We start from the raw sequence: 23,599 nt of genomic DNA, 5'->3' as shown, positions 1-23,599 counted from the left end.
AATATAGCTTTAGGTGGGAATCCTGTGGGCTACATATTGAAAAGCTTAGGGCAACAGATAAAGATAACAAAGACACCAGATTTCCTGATCTAATCTACTTGGAAAGGCGCATTAATAAACAATTCAGCTCCAAACTGTATGTTTGCAGCAGAACCTAATATGAATAGAAACGATTCCATGATTTTAATGTTTGTGTGATTCAGTATTATTTTCCTTAAAGTAACTCAAATAATAATAAATAATAAATAATAATAATAATAATATTGCACTCAGTCAACTTGAAATTTAGTCTCTTTTTAATTAAGTTAAAAGTCACTTCAGGTTGCATTTCTGTCCCTGAGTCTGCCTGCCAATGTATGTGATTTTATAATCCTATTTTTTAAATGTATTTTCCCCCCTTCTGCTCTGTGAAAGACTCTCACAAACAGTGGGAGAAACAATATCACTGATTATACACGAAGTGCTGTAAAATCCACAAAGTGAACAATCATTAACCATGAGAAGTAATTTTTCTCTTTTTCATTGATAGGAATCTTAGTTATCACTTGTGAAAATAGCAGATAAAAATTACTTCGTGCATAGGTGGGATTCTTAAATTGAACAGCATCCCTGAACAACAGTATATCATTCATTTATGAACACATGTTTTTAAAATTTCAATTCATTCTGGACAGGGGAATTAATTTAAACGTCTGATGCAATGTTATGAACCCAAATACAACCCCATTGTCTCTCCAAAGTGGGAAAGTTAGATGGTAACACATTAAATGCTGGCTAATTAGAGGTGTCCTGTCTTTTAAACAACTCTGAGGGGAATAGAGGGGAAGTTAGCTCCATCCCACTCTGTATCTGCATCATTGGCCTCATTATTCTCCATTTCAAAATTCAGGCACCATATTCATTAGGGTTCACATATGCCTTATTGTTCTGCTTTATCTTTCAAATGGATTATGAATCTGGCAGCTCAGCTTTTGCCTCCAGGTCCTTCTTTCTCTCTCAGGACCTAGAACTCTTCCATCACATGAGGCAACAGATAATTACTGCCCTGGCTTTTCTGTATAGCTATGCATATTATGGGGCGTATCAGAAACAAATAGACAGGGACTTGAGTGTAAATGTCTGGCTGGGTACTTAGTAACTCCTAAGCAGAATATGCATAAAACAGGAAACATTCATAACCTCTGTGACATGCCTTCAGAGATCAGATGATTCCAGGGGTGTGGTTATCATGTGCTATACATTCCTGATATAGTATGAAGTAGGGGAGAAGGGGGTTAATGCCTCTAATCCCACCTCCTAAGGGTGTGATTATCTCATGGTCACCACTTCCCCAGGTTCTCTTCTCACTGATATAAATGCACTTTCTTAGAGGGAAATGGCTATTTTTGCGCTGGGATTAGCTAGCACAAGAGCTGCTTCTACTCCTAAGAAGTGTAGCAGTTCCCACTAATTAATGTAGAGTTATAGGATTGTTATCAGCCAGATAGAGTGCTGCTTTAATACAGATCTTCTACTAATATTTACTCAGTGAGATTTCCAGCTGACACATCCATGCTGGACTCCACCTCATTGGCAGAGTGTGCGCTACCAAGGTCTGTGGTGTGGGTCTTTGTTTCTTCTCCTCTTAAAGGATCAGAACGCTTGCCATAGACAGCACATTTCTCCCTGTTTAATTTAAGCCTTCACTGAGCCCAATCCCATGCTTAAAAGACGATCCCTGTTATTTCATGTACATGATGAAACTCATTGTCAACAGACAGATGAATAGTGGGATAGTCTGAATGCCAACCTCCCAAATAGAGACTCTAAATCCTTTGCCAAAATGCAGGACCAACAAGAAAGAGAAGAATAGAAAGTAAGATTAGAAAGACTTTATATTGAGGATCATTAATGTGCAAGCCAACAAATTCTGTGCTTAGTCCCTTATACGTTAGGCAAAAGCAGTATTGGGAGGAAGGGGGCCATTAACCTATACACTGAAGCTGGAAATCTGTGTTGAGGTTTGAGTACCTTTCCACACCTGGGATAGGCAAACTGGGGAGAGTTCAAAAGAAAAGCAACACAAACATTAAAAAACTGCTCACACTTATCTCTAGAGCTGCTGCATTTGATGGACAAACTAGGAAATTTTAAATTATCATTAAAATAGCAACAATCATCAACATTTGAATTCATTTTTCCATCTCTATTTCTATCATGCATTGGTTCAGACACCAAGTGGCCTCATCAGATGAGAAACTATAGGAGGATCCACCACTAGATATCCTACTACACATAGGGAATCATAGAAAATATTGGCGATATCTGCTTACTTACTATTTCCATAGCATCTTATCAACACTAACTACTTATCTATAGCCAAGTACCTCAGGAGAGGCTCAGCATCTTCAGTGGTTTTATTTTCCTGTTCTTACAAAAACATCTATAGCACCGTACACCTAAGGAGCTTAAAGCAATTTGCAAATAATTTATTAACTTCACAGCACCCTCCTGTGATGAAGATGATTCTCCTGGTGGTAGAACTGAAAAGAGAACCCAGAAGTCCTGATTCCCAGTTTGTAAATCTAATCAGAAGACAAAAATGCCTCTCAGACTAATGAGAGGACAGAATATTGGGTAAAACCTGACCATACCAAGATCATGTCTAGGTTATCTGAAAATCCTGAAATTCACAAGCTCTTGTTAAAGACAAAATAAAAGAGAAAGGAGGAATAACTCTTGGCCTATGATTTTGCTAATCATCAGGAATACACTTGTGTCAGAATGGCCTCGGAGTAAGAGAAAACAGAGCCCGATCTCCAATCACTGCAGTTCAGCAACTTTCATTTTATTTGGAAGTTGCATTAACACCAACTTTATTTTTGGGTTTGAAGAGTTGGTTTTACTCAGTCAGCTTTTTTATAATCACTCAAATCACTCAAATAGGTAATAGCTTATCTATTACCAACAGGAGAGTGGGTTTGTGTGTGTGGAGGGGGGGGAGAAAACCTGGATTTGTGCTGGAAATGGCCCACCTTGATTATCATACACATTGTAAGGAGAGTGATCGCTTTAGATAAGCTATTACCAACAGGAGAGTGGGTTTGTGGGGGGAGAGAAAACCTTTTGTAGTGGTAAACGCCCATTTTTTCATGGTTTGTACGTATAAGAACATCTTCTGTATTTTCCACAGTATGCATCCGATGAAGTGAGCTGTAGCTCACGAAAGCTTATGCTCAAATAAATTGGTTAGTCTCTAAGGTGCCACAAGTACTCCTTTTCTTTTTGCGAATACAGACTAACACGGCTGTTACTCTGAATTCTGAGGAACTGGTATTAAAACTTTCCATTTTTATTTTATTTTTTCTCAGTAGCATTAACTGAGATTTGGAAGGCACACAATGTATCCATCATAAACTCATCCCCTGAGAAACTATCAACACGTGTAGCTTCTGAAGATTAAGAACATTTTCTGAGCTGAAAGACATTTCCACTAATGACATAGACTCTCTTGATGAGGCTGACATGTTGCTGGACGGACGCTGAATTGCCTTCAGCATTTTCCAGTAGATCTATTTCATGTCCATGAAAGTTTAAGAAATGAACAGTGATTTAACTGGGATGTGAAAGGAACCCCATAAAGTAATGACATGCAACAAATAAGAATTTCCACCCAGAACATCTTTCCCGATAATGCGTGACAGTGCACTCTACTACTGTTTCATAAGTAGATTTAATACTGGTGAAGAGTTCTAGATTGGCAACACTGGTGTCCTCTATCCAGAAGTCAGGCATAACAGGGACATCAACAGTGCATGCTTGACCCCATTCTTCCAGTGTGCCTTCCTATTGACCTGGAGGGACCATTTCTAGGTAGGAGAGGCTATTTCAGTCTCCAGGCCTAGTCAGTATTTAGTCTGCCTTCAGAGAATGGAGATTAGTGCCAACTAGGATTTTTATCACATACACACCTGAGTATGAGGGAAGGAATTGAAACCACCAGACCATTTCAAAAAAGGCCAATAAATGGTCAATAGATAATAATGACTTGGGTTGCAGCTGAGCTGGGTTAGATTTGAACTTGTGGCTTAGAGGCATTTATTCAAATGTCTTTTCGCTTTTCTCCATTTATAAAGCAACACATTCTTTATTAAAGCAAAGCAGGAAAAACTGGCCCTATGGAAATTCCATTCATAGGCACTGCCATCTCTTGGCATAGAACCCATCACTAGCACTCAATGCCATGCACCAAAAGCTATGGAAGAGAAGAGAAACAGAAATGAGAGGGTGCTAAAATTCCATCATATCACTAGAACTGCTATCTGACAATCAAAAATGTCTGTCTCTGTCTGAGATGTTGCCATAGCAACGAAGGTATTTAAATAGTGGCACATATCCCATCTGTCTTTGAATGAAGGCACTGAGGTTTCAGGATTCGCTTTAATATTTGCAGAATATGCTGTTCTAATATATTGATGGGCTTTTAAAATAGAACACAGACTTCTATTCGCATGTCATTAACTTGCAGCCAATGGATAAGTATCTCCATAGATCAACACAGACTAGTAGAAATCCACGTTAAAGTATCATATTTTCCAAAGACTTAGGAATTCACCAACCCCCAGTCAGCACAGGCTGACTCAGCAGGCGAGACTTACCAGACATGGATGGAAAAGCAGAAGGCACGAAACCAGGGGTGGGCAAACTTTTTGGCCTGAGGGCCACATCAGGGTTCCAAAACTGTATGGAGAGTCGGGTAGGGAAGGCTTTGCCTCCCCAAACAGCCTGGCCCCCGCCCCCTATCCGCCCCCTCCCACTTTCTGCCCCCTGACTGCCCCCTCAGAACCCCCCCACCCATCCAACCCCCCCTCCTCCCCGTCCCCTGGCTGCCCCGACCCCTATCCACACCCCCGCCCCCTGACAGGCCCCCCAGGACTCCCACGCCTATCCAACCCCCCCCCCCCCGTTCCCCGTCTCCTGACCACCTCCGCTCCCTGTCTCCTGACTGCCCCCGGGAACCCCTTGCACCTTATCCAACCCCGCCACTCCCTGCCCCCTTACCATGCCGCTCAGAGCAGCAGACCTGGCAGTCACGTCACCCGGCTGGAGCCAGCCATGCCGCCAGGCTGCCCTGCAGGAGCTCGCAGCCCTGCTGCCCAGAGCATTGGTGGCACGGCGAGCTGTGGCTGTGGGGAAGGAGGGACAGCAGGAGAGGGGCTGGGGGCTAGCCTCCCTGCCTGGAGCTCAAGGGCCGGGCAGGACGGTCCTGCAGGCCGGATGTAGCCCGCGGGCCGTAGTTTGCTCACCTCTGCTCTAAACTGTCTGAGAGAAACTTCAAGCATGTGGTCTGAGTGAAAGAAAAGGTCAATGGGGGGGAGGAGGAAGACAGCAGGACAAATCTAGGCATAGAAAACCAATGGCCTTCCAGAAGCAATATCTTTCATTCTCTTTTAAGGCTCGATTCTCTGCTATGTCCAGCTTCCACTAAGTGCAGTAGAGGAGATCACTGATTCTCTGTCACAGGTGAAAACAGCCCAGAGATCATTCTCCAATTGGGGATAGTTAGACGATATCATACACTAGCCACTCTGGCCATCCACATCCAGCATGTCCCCAACATGCCCACCATGCTATGCAAAGGCAGGTGTAGGAGCCAGCTCCACAAGCTCTGCACCTGCTGGGGACTCCCCCATACAGGCAACCTGCAGGAACTTTCCTGAGCAGTGCAAAGAGAGTGGAGCAGGAGCAAGAATCCGGTCACTACTCTCCTGTGTGTGGCCAGTGTTTTGAATCCTTTGGAAACTCCAGTGAATCCAAGAAACCTCAGATTTTCAGTCTCCACCACTCTGCATTTTAACTCTCTGATAAACACAGCTGGGAACCAATAAAGCAACTAGCCACAATGTGGAAACAAGGAAGCATAAATATTACTAAGGTCCTTGATCAGGAATGCAAAGCAACCACATTTTTAGATCCCCACTTCCTCTGCTCTGTTTACCCTATCAGATACCACAGCAATCATCCTTCTATGCACAGTAATGTTGCTCACAGTCCCAGTGTAAATTCAAAGACTGAACAGACATCCATTCCTCCCTAAAGTATCCCACATGAACAAATATATATATATATATGCAGGAGCTGAGACACCATTCAAACCAGGCTTCACAAGGTTTAGATGTGACCAGTATTATGTCCAAAGATACACCAGAGCTGGTGGCACTGTAGGACAAAAGCTATTGTCTTCTCCCAACCATTGCTAGCAGTAAGGAAGAAAGTATCAGAGGGGTAGCCATGTTAGTCTGTATCCACAAAAACAACGAGGAGTCCGGACTCCCCGTTGTTTTAGTAAGGAAGAAATGTTCGTAGCAGTCTTCATTGGCTTCCATTTCTGCATTTATGCTCACACTCTCTTGTGTATGCAAACCTGATGTGAACTCAGCCCGCACTTGGTTTGCACACAAAACTGGTTCAGTGTGTGTAAATCCTAACGGTTGTGTCCACAAATGATAGTGTGTGAAAACCAGCATGTACACGTGATTGGGCGTGTGCAAAGTTGCACAAGCACAAATGGAAAGCGTGTTTGAAACACTTGACACTGAAAACTCCAATCAAGTGTCTGGAGGGGAGGTGAAGTAGAGAAAATACAATAGGATTAAATAAACAAACAGAGGTTTAATAAAAGGAGAAAAAAGGCAAGGAGTCCACACCTAGGTAGTGATAGTTTTCACGCATTTGGGATTAATGGACACAGTAGTACAGTAGCATTCTGTGGCATACAGTGGCGCTACAACATTATGCCTGGCAAAGGCAGCTTCCCCAGCCCTGATTGGGACATATATTTTCTTACTTCACTCCCCACGAAGGGACCTTTCTTTAGAGATGGAAGGCAGTTGTGTCTTTTATTTTTTGTATTAATAAATGAATGTGATTCCAGTAGAAGGCATGAGACTGGCAGCCCAGGAGACTCACGACTTCTGTTTTAACCAAAAAAACAGGTACATCACAGGCAGTGCAAGTTCTCCCACGCCGGCCTGCTTTGCCTATGTGCCTCAGTCCTGACCTAGAGGGGCCACTGCTAGGGATGAGAAGTAAGTGCAGTTCTCATTGCCCATTTGTTCCTTGGCTCATCTGCTAGGATTGCCAACAAGGAGGCCAATTAGTGCTAACAGCAGGGGTGGTATTTGCAGTGATACCTGTCAATTGGGAACTGAGCTGAGACAACTGAACACATTTCAGACAAGCTGCCAAACAACAAGAGGCTGTAATCCCTATAGACACACGTAGATTCAAACCAGTGACCTAGAGATGAAAGGCTGGGTAGCCCATTACTTGTCCCCTGAGACCATCCAACACCCTCAGAATAATGGTGTGGCTGTGTCTACACTGGCACTTTCAGCACTAAAACTTTTGTTGTTCAGAGGTGTGAAAAAACATCCCCCTGAGCAACAAAAGTTTGAGCGCTGAAAAGCACCAGTATAGACAGAGCTTTATCTCCGGGAGCCACACTCCCAGCGATAAAGCTACTACCGCTCATTAGGGGTGGGGGTTTTTTATCGCCGAGAGAGTTGTCCCCCGGCGATAAAGCGTGTCTATACTGCCCACGTCACCGCGCTGCCGCAGCCGTGCTGTCACGTGGGTAGTGTAGACACACCCTGTGTTTGAACACAGCTTTTCAGGAAGTGGCTAAAATAGCACTGACTCTTCTGAGTAAGCATAAGAGACTCTCAAGCAGAACAGCATTACATAGTCCGTACATCTCCTTTTCACACCTACCCAAACCACTGCAGTAATCACTCGTCTGTTAAGACTTGAGCCAGCCTTTGACTACACCTACAAAAGTCATTCAAGCACACAGGGTGGAAGTTAACTTTTAGATATGCAAACTGGGAGGGCAGAAGTGAGTGCACACAAGCCAAGGCTGAAAATCTGCAGAAGCAACCCAGGAACAAAGCAGCCAGCTGGGGAAATTCTATGCTAAATGGTACCTTTAGGAGAAGTGGATATTTGCAAATTCTCTGAATTGGTGTCAGCAGATAACCCTCTAGTGGAATGTCTGTCGTCTTTCTGCCTCCCAAAAGCATGCAGCTCTGTAAACAGAAAGGTAAAGAAACATCATCATTGATAGAAAGCTCCTATACATTCTTGGATAATGACTTTATAGTTCCATAGCACTGTTCACACATTAGGATCCCTCACCATATTGTACAGGAAATAGAAGCACTTCATCACCATTGAAAAGCAGCCACCCCCTGAAAGGCAGCAACTGGTTTTCTGCTGCTGTAACACTCAATAGCATTTCAGAACAAGGAATGCAGAGGAATGCTGCACCCTACGAACACTGCATGCACAAATCCAGGGAGACAGAATGTCATTCCCAAACAGCGGTCAAGAGTTGCCGGAGGAATTCTGATAAATTTTCAGGACAAGTCAGAGCTGGGGGCCAGTCGATTGTAAATTGTATTGTGGTAGTGCCTAAGAGCCCCAGTCATGGACTAGGACCCCATTGTGCTAAGTGCTCTACAAACAAAGAATGAAAAATTGTTCCTGACCCAAAAGAAACAATGATACTAATAGCAACTGAGTGGGAGTGAATCCTGCATAACAGGTCCCATCAGCCCTCTGCAATTATGGGGGTGGGGGGGTTCTGCCATATTTTATATCCTTTATCCAGTGTTTTCCTTTTGGGCGTTGGAGCCCAGCTCCTTCTGGAAACCAAGAATTGGTCTTCACCTCCTAAAACTACCTGCACAGTTGGCGCACTGACAACACCAGGAAAAACCCCCAACATGCAAGTCTTGCTGAAACTCAGTGGATGGAATGTGAAAGGATGGGAAATGCTCCATGAAGATGCTACTATCCGTGGTGGGAGATTTATATGTGCAAGTGCTGATGACACAAAGGAGGGAGTTCGATGCTCAAAGCTCTCCAGGCACCAATAGGAGATGAGCCATTATGGGTAAAGATGGTAGTGTGGAGGGTTCTGAATCCAAAGCTAAACATTATACTGCCTGAAGTTCAGAAAATGTCAAACAATGTGAAGGGAAAAATGTGCAATCAACAGAAGGAACCCAAATAGCTCATTACTGTCATTACTCAATAGTCCTGTTGAACTTAATGTGACCTCTTATGTGAGTTAGTGCTCACCTATATAAGGCTTCCACCACTGGGCTCCAAAAATATCCAACCCAAAGGGCGAAAATAGGATGCACTTATTAGGAACAGTATAATAAAGTTATGGCCAAAGTTTGAGTGCAGGAAATCAAAGTCCACTGCATTCCATAGACAGTCTCACAGCCTAAGCATCATGTGTGAACCCATCGTTTGGTTCCAGGGTATGTTTCGTCTACCCTGTGTGAGACCCCGCAGTTTCCAAACAGAAAAGCGTGCATGAGCATGTCTGTACTGAGGATAGGGCAAACCCACCCAGTTTTGGTTAGACATAGTTAAATGAAAGGGACAATATAAACACTACACAAACTCTAGAGTCAGTATAGTTATTGCTGATACAAGAAGTAAGAGAAGTAAATCCAAACCCAACCAAGTCCAGGTAAAAGGGTCAGAGTTGTTCTATAACTCATTCGAAGTGTATTTGAAAGACTCACAAAACCCTCCAGTCAACCAAAGCTAAGTTTTATTTATTTATTTATTTATTAAATATTAGGGTTGGAAGGGTCCTCAAGAGGTCATCTAGTCCAACCCCCTGCTCAAAGCAGGACTAATCCCCAATTTTTGCCCCAGATCCCTAAATGGCCCCCTCAAGGATGGAACTCACAACCCTGGGTTTAGCACGCCAATGCTCAAACCACTGAGTTTGTAACGAAGCCCCAAACAAGCCAAGCTTCACCTGCTTTGTTCATTGAGAACATTTTCCCAGTGCATCATTCATTCTAGTGGCCCAGAAGCACTCTGAGCACTGGTGCTTTTTTGGCTGTAGGTTTAATCATCTCTCTATTTTCAAACAGCCCTCACAGACACCATTCATCAACAGCCCTGAATGATATTTTTATGTACAGTCTCCTGCACAACAACCACTCTCCAGGCTACTCTATATCTGTGGTGCTTGCTACCAGCTCACAAAGCTCTCAGTTCAATTTTCCAAGAGTCTCGTCTGATTCAGTCCTTCCCATGCCTCTTCTCCGCCCATCGCTCCAACACTAGATCAAAATTGCCATTTAACTCTTACTGAGTTTTCAGATATATTCCCAGATCTTCTGAGGCTGGGCTCTATATTTCACCAGCTGTGAGGGGGCACCCAGGCCAAATCCATTCACACAAGCAATGCTTTGTATTCTAATGTAGCCCTCGTTGCAGAGTGACATTATAACGTGGGCTTTCATAGGAGATTGAGGGTGGAAGGAATTACAGCAGCCACAGCAAAGCACAGGCTTTAGTGCTTTCCCCATACTTACAGCTATTTTAAGAATCTTTTGAATTCAGGTGCTACAGAAAACGACAGTTGGCAGCACATTATCTCTTACTCTGGGCCTCCTGCCCAGTTTGCCAGTTGAGGCCAACAACCTAGCTAATGCTTTTTCTCTGTTGGCACAATTAGTAGGTGCAGAGAACACTCTAAAACATTGGCTGGGAACAGCGAACCGCGGCCACTGGGAGCTGCAGGGGGCCGTGCCTGCGGACAGTCAACGTAAACAAAATGTCTCGTGGCCCACCAGCAGATTACCCTGATGAGCCACGTGCCGAAGGTTGCTGACCCCTGGTCTAGACCTTCTCCCAAATAATTTTTCCTTTGCAGTGACACACAGAGGAGCAAACAGGCTAGAAGACGACACTTCAGTGCTTCAAAAACACAGTGACATTATGGGACTAACTCAAACTCACAAGAGTGAATAGGGCCTGAATATTTAAGGGAATTAACTCTTGTTCTCCATGCTTCCTGTTAGGTCTAGGAATTGTGGCTGAAAAGTGCCCAAAGGATAAGGGCCTACCTGGAAGGGATATTCATTCATAAGGGGCTTCTGCTTCTCTATGTAATCAGGAAGGACTAGGCTTTTGGCAGGCAGGAGACAAGTCAGGAGTGGAAGGGAATGAAGCCCCCATATGAAGGGCCACATTTTCAAAATGGCAGCCTCCTTTCTACCTCAAGGCATGCAGTAAGAACTTGGCCTAACATCCTGAATCACCCTATCAGCTGGTGGCAACTCCCACTCCCAATGTCTGTGCCCATGGTTGGGAACAAAGGAGAGATGACCTAAAACCAAGGAAGAAGGGAGGAGGATGTTGGAGGGAAGAAATGCCACCAAAGAAACAGAAAATAATCAAGAAGTGTAGTTCACTTTTTTGGGAGGGAGCTCTGTCTATTGGCTAGAGCATGGAGTGGGAAATCAGATCCACTGGGGTTCCACTCCTAACTCTTCCACTGACTTGCTAGGCAACTCATTTAATCATCTGTGGGTCAACACATCTTTGGCCTAAATAGGAACAACCTCCTATTGAAATTGCTCGTTCCAGGGCTGAATTTAGTTCTGCGACTCAGTTTGCCAATCAAAACAATGGGCATATTAATATCTACCTTACCAGCAGCTGTAAGGCTTGAATGGTTCGTGTCTGTAAAGTGCTTTGAGCCCCTGGGACATGAAAGGTTACTTGTAAGTACAGTACAAAGTTGGATTGTTCAGTGCAAGATGCTAGAGAAGATGCTCACCAGGAGGAATGTTCTCACTGCTGGAATCTTGTTCAGTTCCATTAGGAGCCTGAGTGCTTTCTCATGGTTGCTGCAATATTCCTCATATACAAAGAACTTGTCTTTCTGCAAGAAAAAAGTAACACATGTTGACTCAGAGTGTGATTGCGTGGACAGAGCTGGTTTGCATATTTTCTCTCAGAATAATACAAATTAAATACTTTACAAAGGAGTCGGAGTTTAGGCACAACATTAACAATAAATGGAGGTGCTCCTTTAATTTCTCATCTACTGTGCTGTAAATATACACAATCCCTCTGGCCGTACACATGATGTCACGCCCACAAACTGAAATGAAATCTCCTTGTTAAAGTACAAGAAGCAGCTGGTAGTACCACGTTCTACTTTATTTAAACCACAGGGTGAGAGTGACGGTAGAATTTTTTCCAGTGTAATAGATTAGAGATGCTGAGTACACCGCAAACATCTCTTATTTGGAGAACAACATGGAATATTTTACAGAAAAGCAATAAAAACCATTTCCAGCACCTTGCAGTTTAAAGGCCCTTGTGCCCTAGGGGGACGAAAGCTCCATGCACCCTCCCATATCCAGGGACCAGACAAAATCTGCCCCAAACTATGAGAAGGGCACTTTTAGAAGCAGTATCTTGCAGGTATTAGTCCATATAGATCTTCCTGTGCAAGCTGCAGATTAGATACTTGCAGACTTTAACAGCTTTATTTATGTAGATATGCACAGATCCATGTACAAACTGTGGCTGATTGAAACAGTTAAGTAACATGGATCCGGAGAAATACAGCTGCATTTCCTATGACTTCATGGAAGAGAAACTGTGTTTACATACTGATACAGGAGGCTAACTCAGCATTCAGGTCAACAGCTTCAGGGCTGGACACGTGCTCATGAACTGAGTAAAGTGCTGCTTGTTTTTATTCCAAAGGATCACTGATCTGATGGGGCATTTGTTTCTCCTTTTATTGATGGGTGTAGAGCTAAGACTAAACTGATTTCTCCCCAAACACAATAATACCAATGGCATAAGGCAAACAAAGCAGCAGCCACAAAGAAATTGCAGTGAGAAGCTGGCAAGTAGATGCTCTGGACCTTTATCTCTCAGCTGCATGGCTCACATCAGTATATGGCTTTAATCCTGGGGAGTTCAATAGAAAGGGAGGCTCCAGACCACCAGACACAGGAAAAGGCAGGCTGGGTGCATGACACACATGGATGGAGGGAACTGGGAATCATGCTGATTGTGTCTTTAAAAGAGCAAGTTAAAGAAGGAGAAGCTGGGCATGTGAGTTCCTCAAATATTTGCTCTTCTTGACTCCCTCATGCAGCTCCAGATGCACAGGAGCAGCATGCTTGAAAACTAGCTTCCTAGAAATAGCGTCCATTAACATGACAGCATCTGTTTCAGATCAGAAGAGCTTGTATCGATGCAACACGAGCAAATGTCATTGCTCAGGTTACTGACTGCAGCGTCATGCGTTCAACATTCTGAGAGGTTATATTTGTATCATGACAAAATCACCCTGCTAAACTTGACTCAATATAATAATTATACACACAGCAGAGTGCTTTCATCCAGTCCTTTCCAGCTGCCTTTCATGCATAAGACCCACAAGTATGAGAGCTATGCTTTAAATTACTCAGTATCTGAAGTGTTTAATTTCCTCTCTGGGTGACGCTGAGGTTTCCCTCCTCCCCATCGATGAAGAAATGATCAGTTCCATAATTAGAGATGTTATCCCCTGGAATGCTGAGCCAACAGTTACCACTACCTTAAAGTGCAATTATGGTCAGAAAAGGGACCATGTAAAAATGGCACCTTCTTACTCAGCAGATCTGCTCCCCATGTGCTTCCAGAACCAGAGATGCTGTAGTGACAAAAATAAAGTTTTACTGCTCTAAATTGGAATATTCCTAAAAGCCTTGTTCCCCCATATTCTCTCTGTGCCTTGCATGGAATCCTTGGAGTGGGAAGAGAAAGAAATTCTCCTCAAAGGAGCCCCTCAGTTTTTGGCCCCAATTCATCAAAGCATTTAAGCACACATTTAATTTTAACCATGCGATCCTTTCCATCCTTATTCAGGAACTTAAGCACATTCTTAAATGCTTCGAGATTGCTTGACTCCAGTGTACTGGGGAGATCCTGCATTAACTTGCCTCATCCTTGAGACAGCATTGTCTGATCATATTCACACAGCACCAGGCAATCAGCAGATGTATCTAATTCAAATTAATAAGAGCTCAGAAAGCTGATGGAACCAAATAAACCAGCACTGCTGAACTGGAGGTTGGAGCTACATGTGGTGCATCTATTTTTGATACTCTTCCTTTCCGTCAGCCAGTAAGGCTCCTACATAGACCTAGTGGCTCGCTTAGTCAGCAACCTGTCTTGTCCTCATCACTCCTGATCCAAGGTGGAATGAAGGCTAAGGCTGGCCTACAGTGCAGGTCAGTTGCCACAGATATACAGCAATAGATGTTGCTTGGCTGACTTGTGCCTAACTGTTGTGTCATTGATGGGAAGCCCCATTGTTCCAGCAGGGAGGAGTCAAGTAAAAAAACAGAGAACTTAAAGTCCTATGAAAGTACCTGGTTGTTGTGGGGGGTTTTTTGGGGTGGGGAAGGGGAGTTCTGTGTTTTGTTCAGACCATAAGTTACATGGAGGCAGATGCTGCTTGGCCTCTGAGGTTATATCACTGTCAGCAGGTAGTTCACTGTGATCCAGGAATCTGCACACAGACTTCCTGTACTGCTTCCACCCGACATGAATCAGCTCTGGCAATAACAGAGAGACCAAGCTCTGGCCAGCTCTGTGCATTTCTGGTCCGCAGACAGCCTGATGTTTCCATGGCCTGCACAAAAGAGCCTTTATGACAAGGAAACTCAGGGAAAACGTTTAGAGCTTAGAAATTCAAGGCAAATGTCAGAAAGAGGGCCCTTGAGTCCTGGGATTCTCACTCTATTTGCTGAATTTAGGAGCATTTTTTTTAAATAGGTATCTGCTGCAGGGGGACATCTGTGCTAACATCTGGCAGGTGACACGGAAGTGGCACTTGTAATCAGGAACAATGATGATCTTGCTAGTAAGTCAGGTGATCATGAAGATACACGGGCACATTCAGGTCAGAGGCTTTATCTAATTTCCTCACCACTAACCCCTTTTGGGTAATGCTGTGACTTGACCATAATGAAAAACAATGTGGTGAGAGTGATGTTTGGAGCCACAAAATCTTTAGTGATTTTCATATGCAGTCCAGGGTGGGAAATCCATCTATCCATTCTACTCTATTTGCTAGGGGGACTCAGAGACTTGCAAGATTTATTTTTAGAATATTTGTTAGCTCAAGGTTTCCTCCCTCCCTGCATCTAGGTTGTTTGCTCACTTGTCAGACTGGCTAACAACATGTGCTATGGCAAAAGTATCAGCTCCACAGCTATGTCCCAGAACTACATCTCTTGGAAATCACTGTTGGCTTTTTCCCTTCAAAGCCCAGAGTGTTCCATCCTTTATTCTCCTTGTGACAAAATACTGCCCACCATTTTGCTGAAACTATGCAACGACTCCATGGAAAACTGCTGAGAACAACAGTAGCTCCACAGTACAGCTTGCTCGCATGCGCCACCACTTCACTAGAACAGTACCAATTACAGACATGGGACACTGGTACCCTAAGCAAAGAGGGGAACTGGAGATCTGCTTTAAACCCAGGCCACTGCATTAGAAATCTCTCTGCCAGTTGCCAGGGGCTCATTATTTAAATCTGCATTGTGGCAAGACACAGACCCCTGAGAATTAGCCCTTTCTGTCTTCCACATTGCTGCACTTCAGGCTGTATATTATCTTCTGAGCTCCAGCAGGACTCCACATACTAAGAGATTGCTTTCTCCTCCTTTGCTAACCTTCTCGTGGTCCTTGCTTGCCTGGAACTAAGTGGCTATAGTGCCTCCCAGCATTATTTCTGCATCTCCTTCGATCTGGAGCCCTAGGTGGACACACATAGCAATTATGGTTATGACCAGTCTTGACTGTATATTCTGAAATGGAAGGAGTTTGCCTCACTGCAGTGTATGGACTGCAGGCTTTTGTCTCTTGCGGGACTGTGGGACAGAATCATGTAGACATTATGAGCAATGCACTGTACAGGCTTCAGTGCAAACTGATGCAGAAGGTGCCAGTCCATTAGACTCCAATAGAAGAGAAATTTGCAGTAGCACGCATCCATCTGGCATTACTGTCTAATCAGTGGCTCTCAACCAGGGGTCCGGGGCCTCTTGGGAGGCCACAAGCAGGTTTCAGGGGATCTGCCAAGCATGGCCAGTGTTAGACTCGCTAGGGCCCAGAGCAGAAAGCCAAAGTCCTGCCGCATGGGACTGCAACCTGGGGCACCAAGCTCCACCAGCGGGGGCTGAAGCCAAAGCCTGAAGAACTTAGCTTTGTGGTGCCCCGTGCGGCGGGGCCCCAGGCAATCGCTCTGCTTGCTACCCTCTAATGCCGGCCCTGGCTTTTATATGCAGAAAAACAGTTGTTGTGGCACACCTGGGCCGTGAAGTTTTTATAGCCGGGGGGGAGCTCGGAAAGAAAATGGTTGAGAAGCCCTAGTCTAATAATTTCTCTGTTACACATTTATGTATATTTTAAGGGGTATTCGATTAAGAATTAATTACTAAACATTTCATTAACAAATTATACATCAGCGGTTTTCAACCCTTTTTCATTTGCGGACCCCTCAAAAATTTTGAATGGAGGTGCAGACCCCTTTGGAAATCTTAGACATAGTCTGCCGACCCCCAGGGGCCTGCAGACAGCAGGTTGAAAACAACTGTTATATTATATTACTTGAAGTGTAGTTGTGGCCGTGTCGGTCCCAGGATATTAGAGAGAGACAAAGTGGGTAAGGTCTGGAAGAAGAGCTCTGTGTGGCTCAAAAGCTTGTCTCTCTTACCAACAGAAGTTGGCCTAATAAAAGATATTACCTCACCCACCTTGTCTCTCTATACCAGGGATCGGCAACCTTTGGCACATGGCCCATCTGGGAAATCCGCTGGTGGGCCGGGACGGTTTGTCTACCTGCAGCGTCCGCAGGTTCGGCCGATCGCAGCTCCCACTGGCCACGGTTCACTGCTCCAGGCCAATGGGGGCTGCAGGAAGCAGCATGGGCCGAGGGATGTGCTAGCCGCTTTATCTTAATCCTGCCTCAACACAGGGGGGTGGACTAGATGACCCCTTGAAGTCCAGTCCAGCCCTACATTTCTATGATTTGTTGTTCTCCTCTGTGTTTGCACAGCCTTAACATGGTGCGGCCCCACTCCTCACTATTGCCTCTGGGCACTACTACAATATAAATAATACATTATACTACTAGTAATAATATTTACATGATTGTCACATCATAAATAAAGGTTTCAGAGTAACAGCCGTGTTAGTCTGTATTCACAAAAAGAAAAGGAGTACTTGTGGCACCTTAGAGACTAACCAATTTATTTGAGCATAAGCTTTCGTGAGCTACAGCTCACTTCATCGAATGCATACTGTATGCATCCGATGAAGTGAGCTGTAGCTCATGAAAGCTTATGCTCAAATAAATGCATCCGATGAAGTAAGCTGTAGCTCACGAAAGCTTATGCTCAAATAAATTGGTTAATCTCTAAGGTGCCACAAGTACTCCTTTTCTTTTATCATAAATAAACAAACATATGCAAAGGGAGAAGGTGCTGTGGTTCTATGAATGTAATGAATGGCTGTATAAATTATGTGCACTCAGACAAACCCAGGTACGCTATAAAGTCTGGATCACCACAGATTATTGAAGCATGATGGAATAGATTTGAATGGAGAGTTGCTGCTGTTGAATATAGTTATTAGAGTTCTCAGCAAAGATGTTATGTGGGAGGTTTCTGATTTTCAAATGCCTTGGGAGTGCAGTTGCACACACAAAATGTCCATGCAATTGTGTGTTATTGTACGCAAATCAGGTGACTGCATGCAAATGGCACATGAGTGAGATGCTAATCAAGTTGTACACATTCATAATTACTTGTCTTGCATGCACAATTAGTGTATTTTATGCACAAATTAGTCATGGGATTGCACACCTAAATGTTTGAAAATCGGGCCTTCATTGTGTAACCAAGTTATTAAGGAGAACTGCTACAGTAGGTGCCTTGGTTTTGAATTTCCTGTTTTTTGTGGGTTTAAAATCTCCATCTTATTTTGCATTAAAACATAGAGATTTTTGCATTGATTCTATTTAGAATGGAGATGTTCTTTTGAAATTTTTAGAACCAAAGAAATAAACTCTTAGCAGTAAAATGTGATCAGCTGGATGAGAAGAAAAGAAAAAAGAAATTCTATGCAAGAGGAAAAGGAAGAATTTCTAAAAATACCTCCTTGTTTTGCTGGGTTTGATCTGGTTTCCATTGTTCCAGTCTCATTCACAAAGGTTTTTCCCACCCCACATAGTACGTTCATAAAAGATACACATTGTCGTGGTACCGTTACCAAAGCTAAGAGATTAGGACGTGGGAGCATGTGACAGGAAGCTGCATTTACAGATAGCATTAAGTCATTGTACTCACAAATTTTAAGAAAACATTTCCCAGTTCATGCTGAGATTGAGGTTCTGGTTGTAAACAAAATTCCAGGGCAGCCAAGAACTCCTTGTGAACGTCAAGAATGTCTTCGATGTTGGAAAACAAGATCTGAAATACCAAGAGAAATCCAGTGTTAACCGTTGATGAAGGTTGGGGTGTCTTATTAAAGTAGAAGTGCCTAAATACGGTGCCTATCTACTGCTGCCAGGAAGTAATCATTTTAAAATGTCTCTGGGGTATGAATGATTATGTGTCTTTCACACTCTCGGCATTCCCCCAGGGAGGATCTTAGTTTTGCTTGTGCCATTGACCTATGTAAATAAAGATGAACTTTCCAAGTATCTAGGCCTGATAATCATCATCGGCCTTTGTCAGTTCTATAGAAGGTTTCTCACAAACTCTCGAGAAGGTAAATGGAAATACCATGTGGGCTCACAAAGGCCAAACTCACATTAAAGGAGACAGGGCAAAAAAAGTCTTCTGCCTTCCCCTCCCACTCATGACAAATCAATCTTTGGAGGAAACAGCTGTAAGAGGTCATTTGAACACGTCAGCACTTGTGGTCATTAAGGATCCTGTGGTACTTTTTGCACAACATGAGGGGCTACCAATAATTTTCTAGGCAAACTGGAAGGAGTTATTATTCTTATCCTTTAAATAATTATGATACTATTCACTTATGTATACCATTTTGTCTGACCCTGCAATGCAATGTTGCTGTGTGCTGTGAAATAGCAGCCATGTTCCACACCTTTAGTGTATTTTACTAGTGGACAAAGCATTTTCTTCAAACACAGGACCTAATTTTTCAGACCAAAATTAGGCATGTATTTACATATTCACAATTGCACATTAAGGGCCTGATTCCCAACTTGCACATACACATACACACACAGAAGTGCATGTGTAGATAAAGGGGCTCAGTTCTCTATTACCTTGCTCCTTTTGTTGCCATTTACACGAGAGCAAAATCAATATAACAATGCTGCCAAATCAGAATAGTAGCATTTTGCACAGATGTAAATGGCCATACAAGCTGCAGGGTAATGGAGAATTAGCCCCCTAATTTGCATATGCACTACTGTGTGTCGGTGCAAGTTGGGCATCTGTGCACTCTTTTACTTGATAAGTATCTTGCTAGCCATGTGTGAACATAATTTCTGACTTTGTGTGAGCATCTATGATAGTGAGCATGCACAACTGCTGATGTGCAAACACACATTCAGTTCAGGTCTGAAAAAAATCCCCTGGGGTGTAGTGTGCTGACACAGTTCTCTGGGTGAAAGGTGCTACAAACATGCAAGCTGTATAATATTTAGTAATCACCATATGAAAAAGGAAGAGAAACCAGGAGTGGAAGTGCAGGGCTGGAATGCTGCCATAAAGAGAAAGGAATCCCGACAAACAAGTGACCCAGCTAGACTGTAAGCACTGGCAGTCACTAGAGGACAGGCTTAGCAGGCAGGCTGTATACAAGAGCCTCAGCTGGGATATATGTGTTACACTATATTTTCCAATCCTTTCTTCTAACCAGGCCAGTGTCAAACGGAAGGTATGCGGTGAAGTCAAGCCATTTCTCACACTGCAAACAGCCTCCTAGCTCTGGCTTCATCAATAAGTGACACTCTTGTGATGTAAACAATACCAAGGAGAAATGGCTTCCAGTTTCCAAACATTCACTGGGTGAAGTGCAGGAGACTCAGAAGGTTCTAGCACTTCCCACCCCACATTTTAGCTATCAGGCATGCTCTCAGTTGCAATATTGTGCATTGGATTTTACCCATTGGCTATGAAATCACATGCTTCAGCCTGAGTTAATGTGATATTAGCCACTCACAGGAGGAACCACCTTGAGCTCAAGTCCTAACTCTCCCCAGGACAGGTATGAAGTCCATTTCCTCCTATAGCCAGTTTGTGTCTGGCCCCTGCCAGCATGTGCAAGATTGAGGATTCAAAGAGCCTTCCACTCTACATTAAGGATAGACACAACTGTGTCCCTCTAAGGCACTGGTGGACAACCTGCGGCCCGCGGGCCACACGCGGCCCGTCAGGGTAATCCGCTGACGGGCCACAAGACAGTTTGTTTACATTGAGCATCCACAGGCTCGGCCGCCTGCAACTCCGAGTGGCCGTGGTTCGCCATTCCCGGCCAATGGGAGCTGCAGGAAGTGGCGCGGGCCTCAGGGATGTGTTGGCTGCCACTTCCCACAGCTCCCATTGGCTGGGAACATCAAACCACAGCCACTGGGAGCTGCGGGCAGCCCTGCCTGTGGATGCTCAATGTAAATAAACTGTCTCACGGCCCGCCAGCGGTTACCCTGATGGGCCGCATGTTGCCCACCAGTGCTGTAAGGTTCTCAAGGGGGCAGTGCCATAGTCCTCTCCCGCTCCACACTTGCTGGCTGGATGTGCAGAGAAAAGCACGCTACATCCTCCTCTCGGAACAGCATTGTACATGCTTTCCCCTTTCACTGCAGGAGGCTCAGCGCTTGCCTTAGAACAGGGGTTCTCAACCCTTTTCTTTCTGAGGCCCCCTCAACGTGCTATAAAAACTCCATGGCCCACCCGTGCCACAACAACTGGGTTTCTGCATATAAAAGCCAGGGCCAGTGTTAGGGGGCAGCAAGCAGGACAATTGCCTGGGAAAGCTACATTTCTCAGGCTTCATCTTCAGCCCCGGGTGGTGGGGCTCAAGGCCCCAAGCTTCAGCCCCATGCGGAGGGGCTTCGGCTTTCTGCCCTTGGCCCCAGGGAGTCTAACCCTGACCTTGCTTGATGGACCCCCTGAAACCTGCTCACGGCCCCCCAAGGGGCCCCGGACCCCAGTTGAGAACCACTGACTTAGAACACTGTAGCCCTGCACCATACCCAATGCAGGCCTGTGGCTTAAAGCCACAATTTGGCTCAAAAAGAATCAAGCAGTCCAACATGGCGAATTTGCACTGTTGGCCTTTGAACAGTTCTCTGTGCTCAACCAAAGAAAGCAGAGGAAGAAGGAGAGGAACACAAGCTTCTCGCTCCACAGAGGGACTGTTTGTTTGCTTGCAGAAAATTCCCAGTGCAAATCCTAGCAGAACATACCACAGCTCTCCAGCTCAGCTGTGACTGATGTTATGATATATTAGCCTCTGTTGCATGGCCAGGAGGAAAGCTATGCCAGAAGGAGATTAGCAAGGAAGAGGAAAACATCTGTTAGGCATGACTTTACCCTACAAGGAGCAGTCTTCAAGGGGGTATTTTATGATCCAAGGAATATCTGCTGTGTAATATACTGTGTTCTGTGATGGTCAATGGGATCCAGGCGCCTTAGGTAACAAAGGTCATCTGAGGCTAAAGGGGGCAGAGGGACCTTCCCTAACTTTGCTAAAAAGTCTGTTTGTTTGATATGAAGTTTCTATTTCCCAGCACTATGTCAGGTATCTGCAGCTGGGGACCTGTCTACACACGACGGTTGTATCACTTTAGTTAGATGAGTACAGTAAAAGTGGGACAACCATCATAGTGTGGCTGCAGTTATAGCCATATACCCAGTGTTTTATACTGGGATAGCTATTCCCATATGGAAAGGTGAATAAGCTGTATGTATTTGAGGCACCTTTATGGTGCTATAACTGCATCCAGACTAGGGGTTGTATCAATCTAATTATTTCAGTAAAACATCATCCCTCGAACCAAAATAGTTATATTAGTACAAAAACTGTGTGTAAACCAGGCCTGGGACTGGTCATTTTAGAGGTGACACAACTGGTGCCCAAGGTTCCCTGAACTCTCCAACCACCTAAAATGCCAGCTGTAGGAGAAATCTACAGGGCCAGTACTGACAGTGTTACCCCAGCTGGTCCTAAAAGACATTTTCTTCCTTTGCTTTGCAGTGAATAACAGTCAAAATACTCTAAGCTTCCCTCTAGACATTCCCACTGCAGGAAGAGGGAGAGGAGGAGAGAGATTCATCTTTAAAAAGGCTTCCAAACCATTTATACACTCTCCACAGTTCGTGCCACCAGCCAGCCAGCTAGCTCACAGCTCCCTGGTAACCAGAGATACAGAGCACAAATGGGCACGTGCCTGTAGAGGGCACCAGCGAGGAACACCATGGGGAGGCCACGAAGGAAAAGATCTTGGCTGCAGGAAAGACACTGAAACTGCTTCTGGTGGGAACAGAAAGGAGGAAATGATGTTCATACTGTGCTGCCATGAACCGGCCTCCACTGTAACGTAAACAGGCCTTTCATTTCCAAAGGGAAGCTCTTTTACTGCAAGCTGGTTAAGATATTAATAAGGAAGAGCCTTTAAAAACTGCATCATGAAAGCCCTCTGGACACCTAGCGAAAGAATAAACCAAAAATATAATGGTGCATCTCCAGAGAGGTGCAATGGAACTTCAAGCACAAATCCATTTAATCAGCAGAGAAAATGAGGAGTTTTCTGGATGGGCCAGTGGTTGTTGCATTTGATTATGGAACAGTCATAATTAGCACATGTTTTAGTACTAAATGAATAATAGCAGCAAGAATAACATTCAGCAGCATCTTTGTTCATTCGTCAGATCTGCAAATTGGTGTGTGGGTTTATTAGTTTTTTACATATTTTGCAGCACACAGGATCTGTAGTCACTAGTCACTGCATGTGTTATTCCCCTGAACACACGCTCTCCGCTGATGGGTGACACTTCTGCCTTGCCAATAGGCCACGCTAGACTGCACAGGGAATGCTTAGGGACTCCAGATAACTCTTGCCTTCACTCTGCCAACAGTGGCAGCCTCAGTTGCCCACCTGTCCGCTTCTCTCTCAAGCCTCTCCGTGCTTTCTCCCCCCGACCCCCCGATGCACAGGAAAAACTCCCTGGTAAAATCTGTGCTCTTATTCTTTAAAATCCCTCCTTCAAACCCACCCTGATGCCTCTCAATCATTCCCATGTGGCATAGGTGGACTAAGTGATGAGCTGTGACTTCTACTTTTTGGATAAATTCTGTTCATTTTATTGTTATCTCATCTTGCCAACCCACCCCCACATCATCTGGCTTGGTTTGTGCCACCCGTCTGTCCTGTCTGACATGTAGATAGTGAGTTGTCTGCAGCAAGGCCTACAGTTACTGACTGCACACCGAATAGCTCAACAGAGGCCTAAATCATTGATTAGGGTATCTAGACATTACAGTAATACTAACATATGAAAGGGAGGAACCAACTCTGGGGAAAACAGGGGGTGTTAACCTCCTTGTTCATGTCATGATGAGGATGCTGCTGCTGTCCCCTTGTTCTATTACTGTCAGATCCTCTGCCCATTAAACCTCATGGCAAAGCTTTCATTGATTTCACTGCTACAGGAGCAAGCCCCCATTCAGTTTATAAACCTTA

General features: G+C 44.4%; 1 protein-coding gene across 3 annotated transcripts in view; it reads right to left on the bottom strand.

Moving 5' to 3' along the window:
* PREX1 (phosphatidylinositol-3,4,5-trisphosphate dependent Rac exchange factor 1) overlaps positions 1-23,599 on the bottom strand; it is a 221,193-nt gene that overhangs the window by 104,029 nt on the left and 93,565 nt on the right. For all 3 annotated transcript variants that reach the window (XM_074970042.1, XM_074970041.1, XM_074970040.1), the window contains exons 3-5: positions 18,228-18,350; positions 11,639-11,743; positions 7,965-8,066 (exon numbers count right to left, since the gene is read on the bottom strand). In XM_074970042.1, coding sequence (XP_074826143.1) covers positions 7,965-8,066; positions 11,639-11,743; positions 18,228-18,350 — 330 coding nt within the window. The remainder of the gene's footprint in view (positions 1-7,964; positions 8,067-11,638; positions 11,744-18,227; positions 18,351-23,599) is intronic.

The sequence above is a fragment of the Natator depressus genome, chromosome 13, assembly GCF_965152275.1.
Source record: "Natator depressus isolate rNatDep1 chromosome 13, rNatDep2.hap1, whole genome shotgun sequence".
NCBI classification, from domain to species: Eukaryota; Metazoa; Chordata; order Testudines; family Cheloniidae; genus Natator; species Natator depressus.
This window is presented reverse-complemented; position numbering and strand designations above follow the sequence as displayed.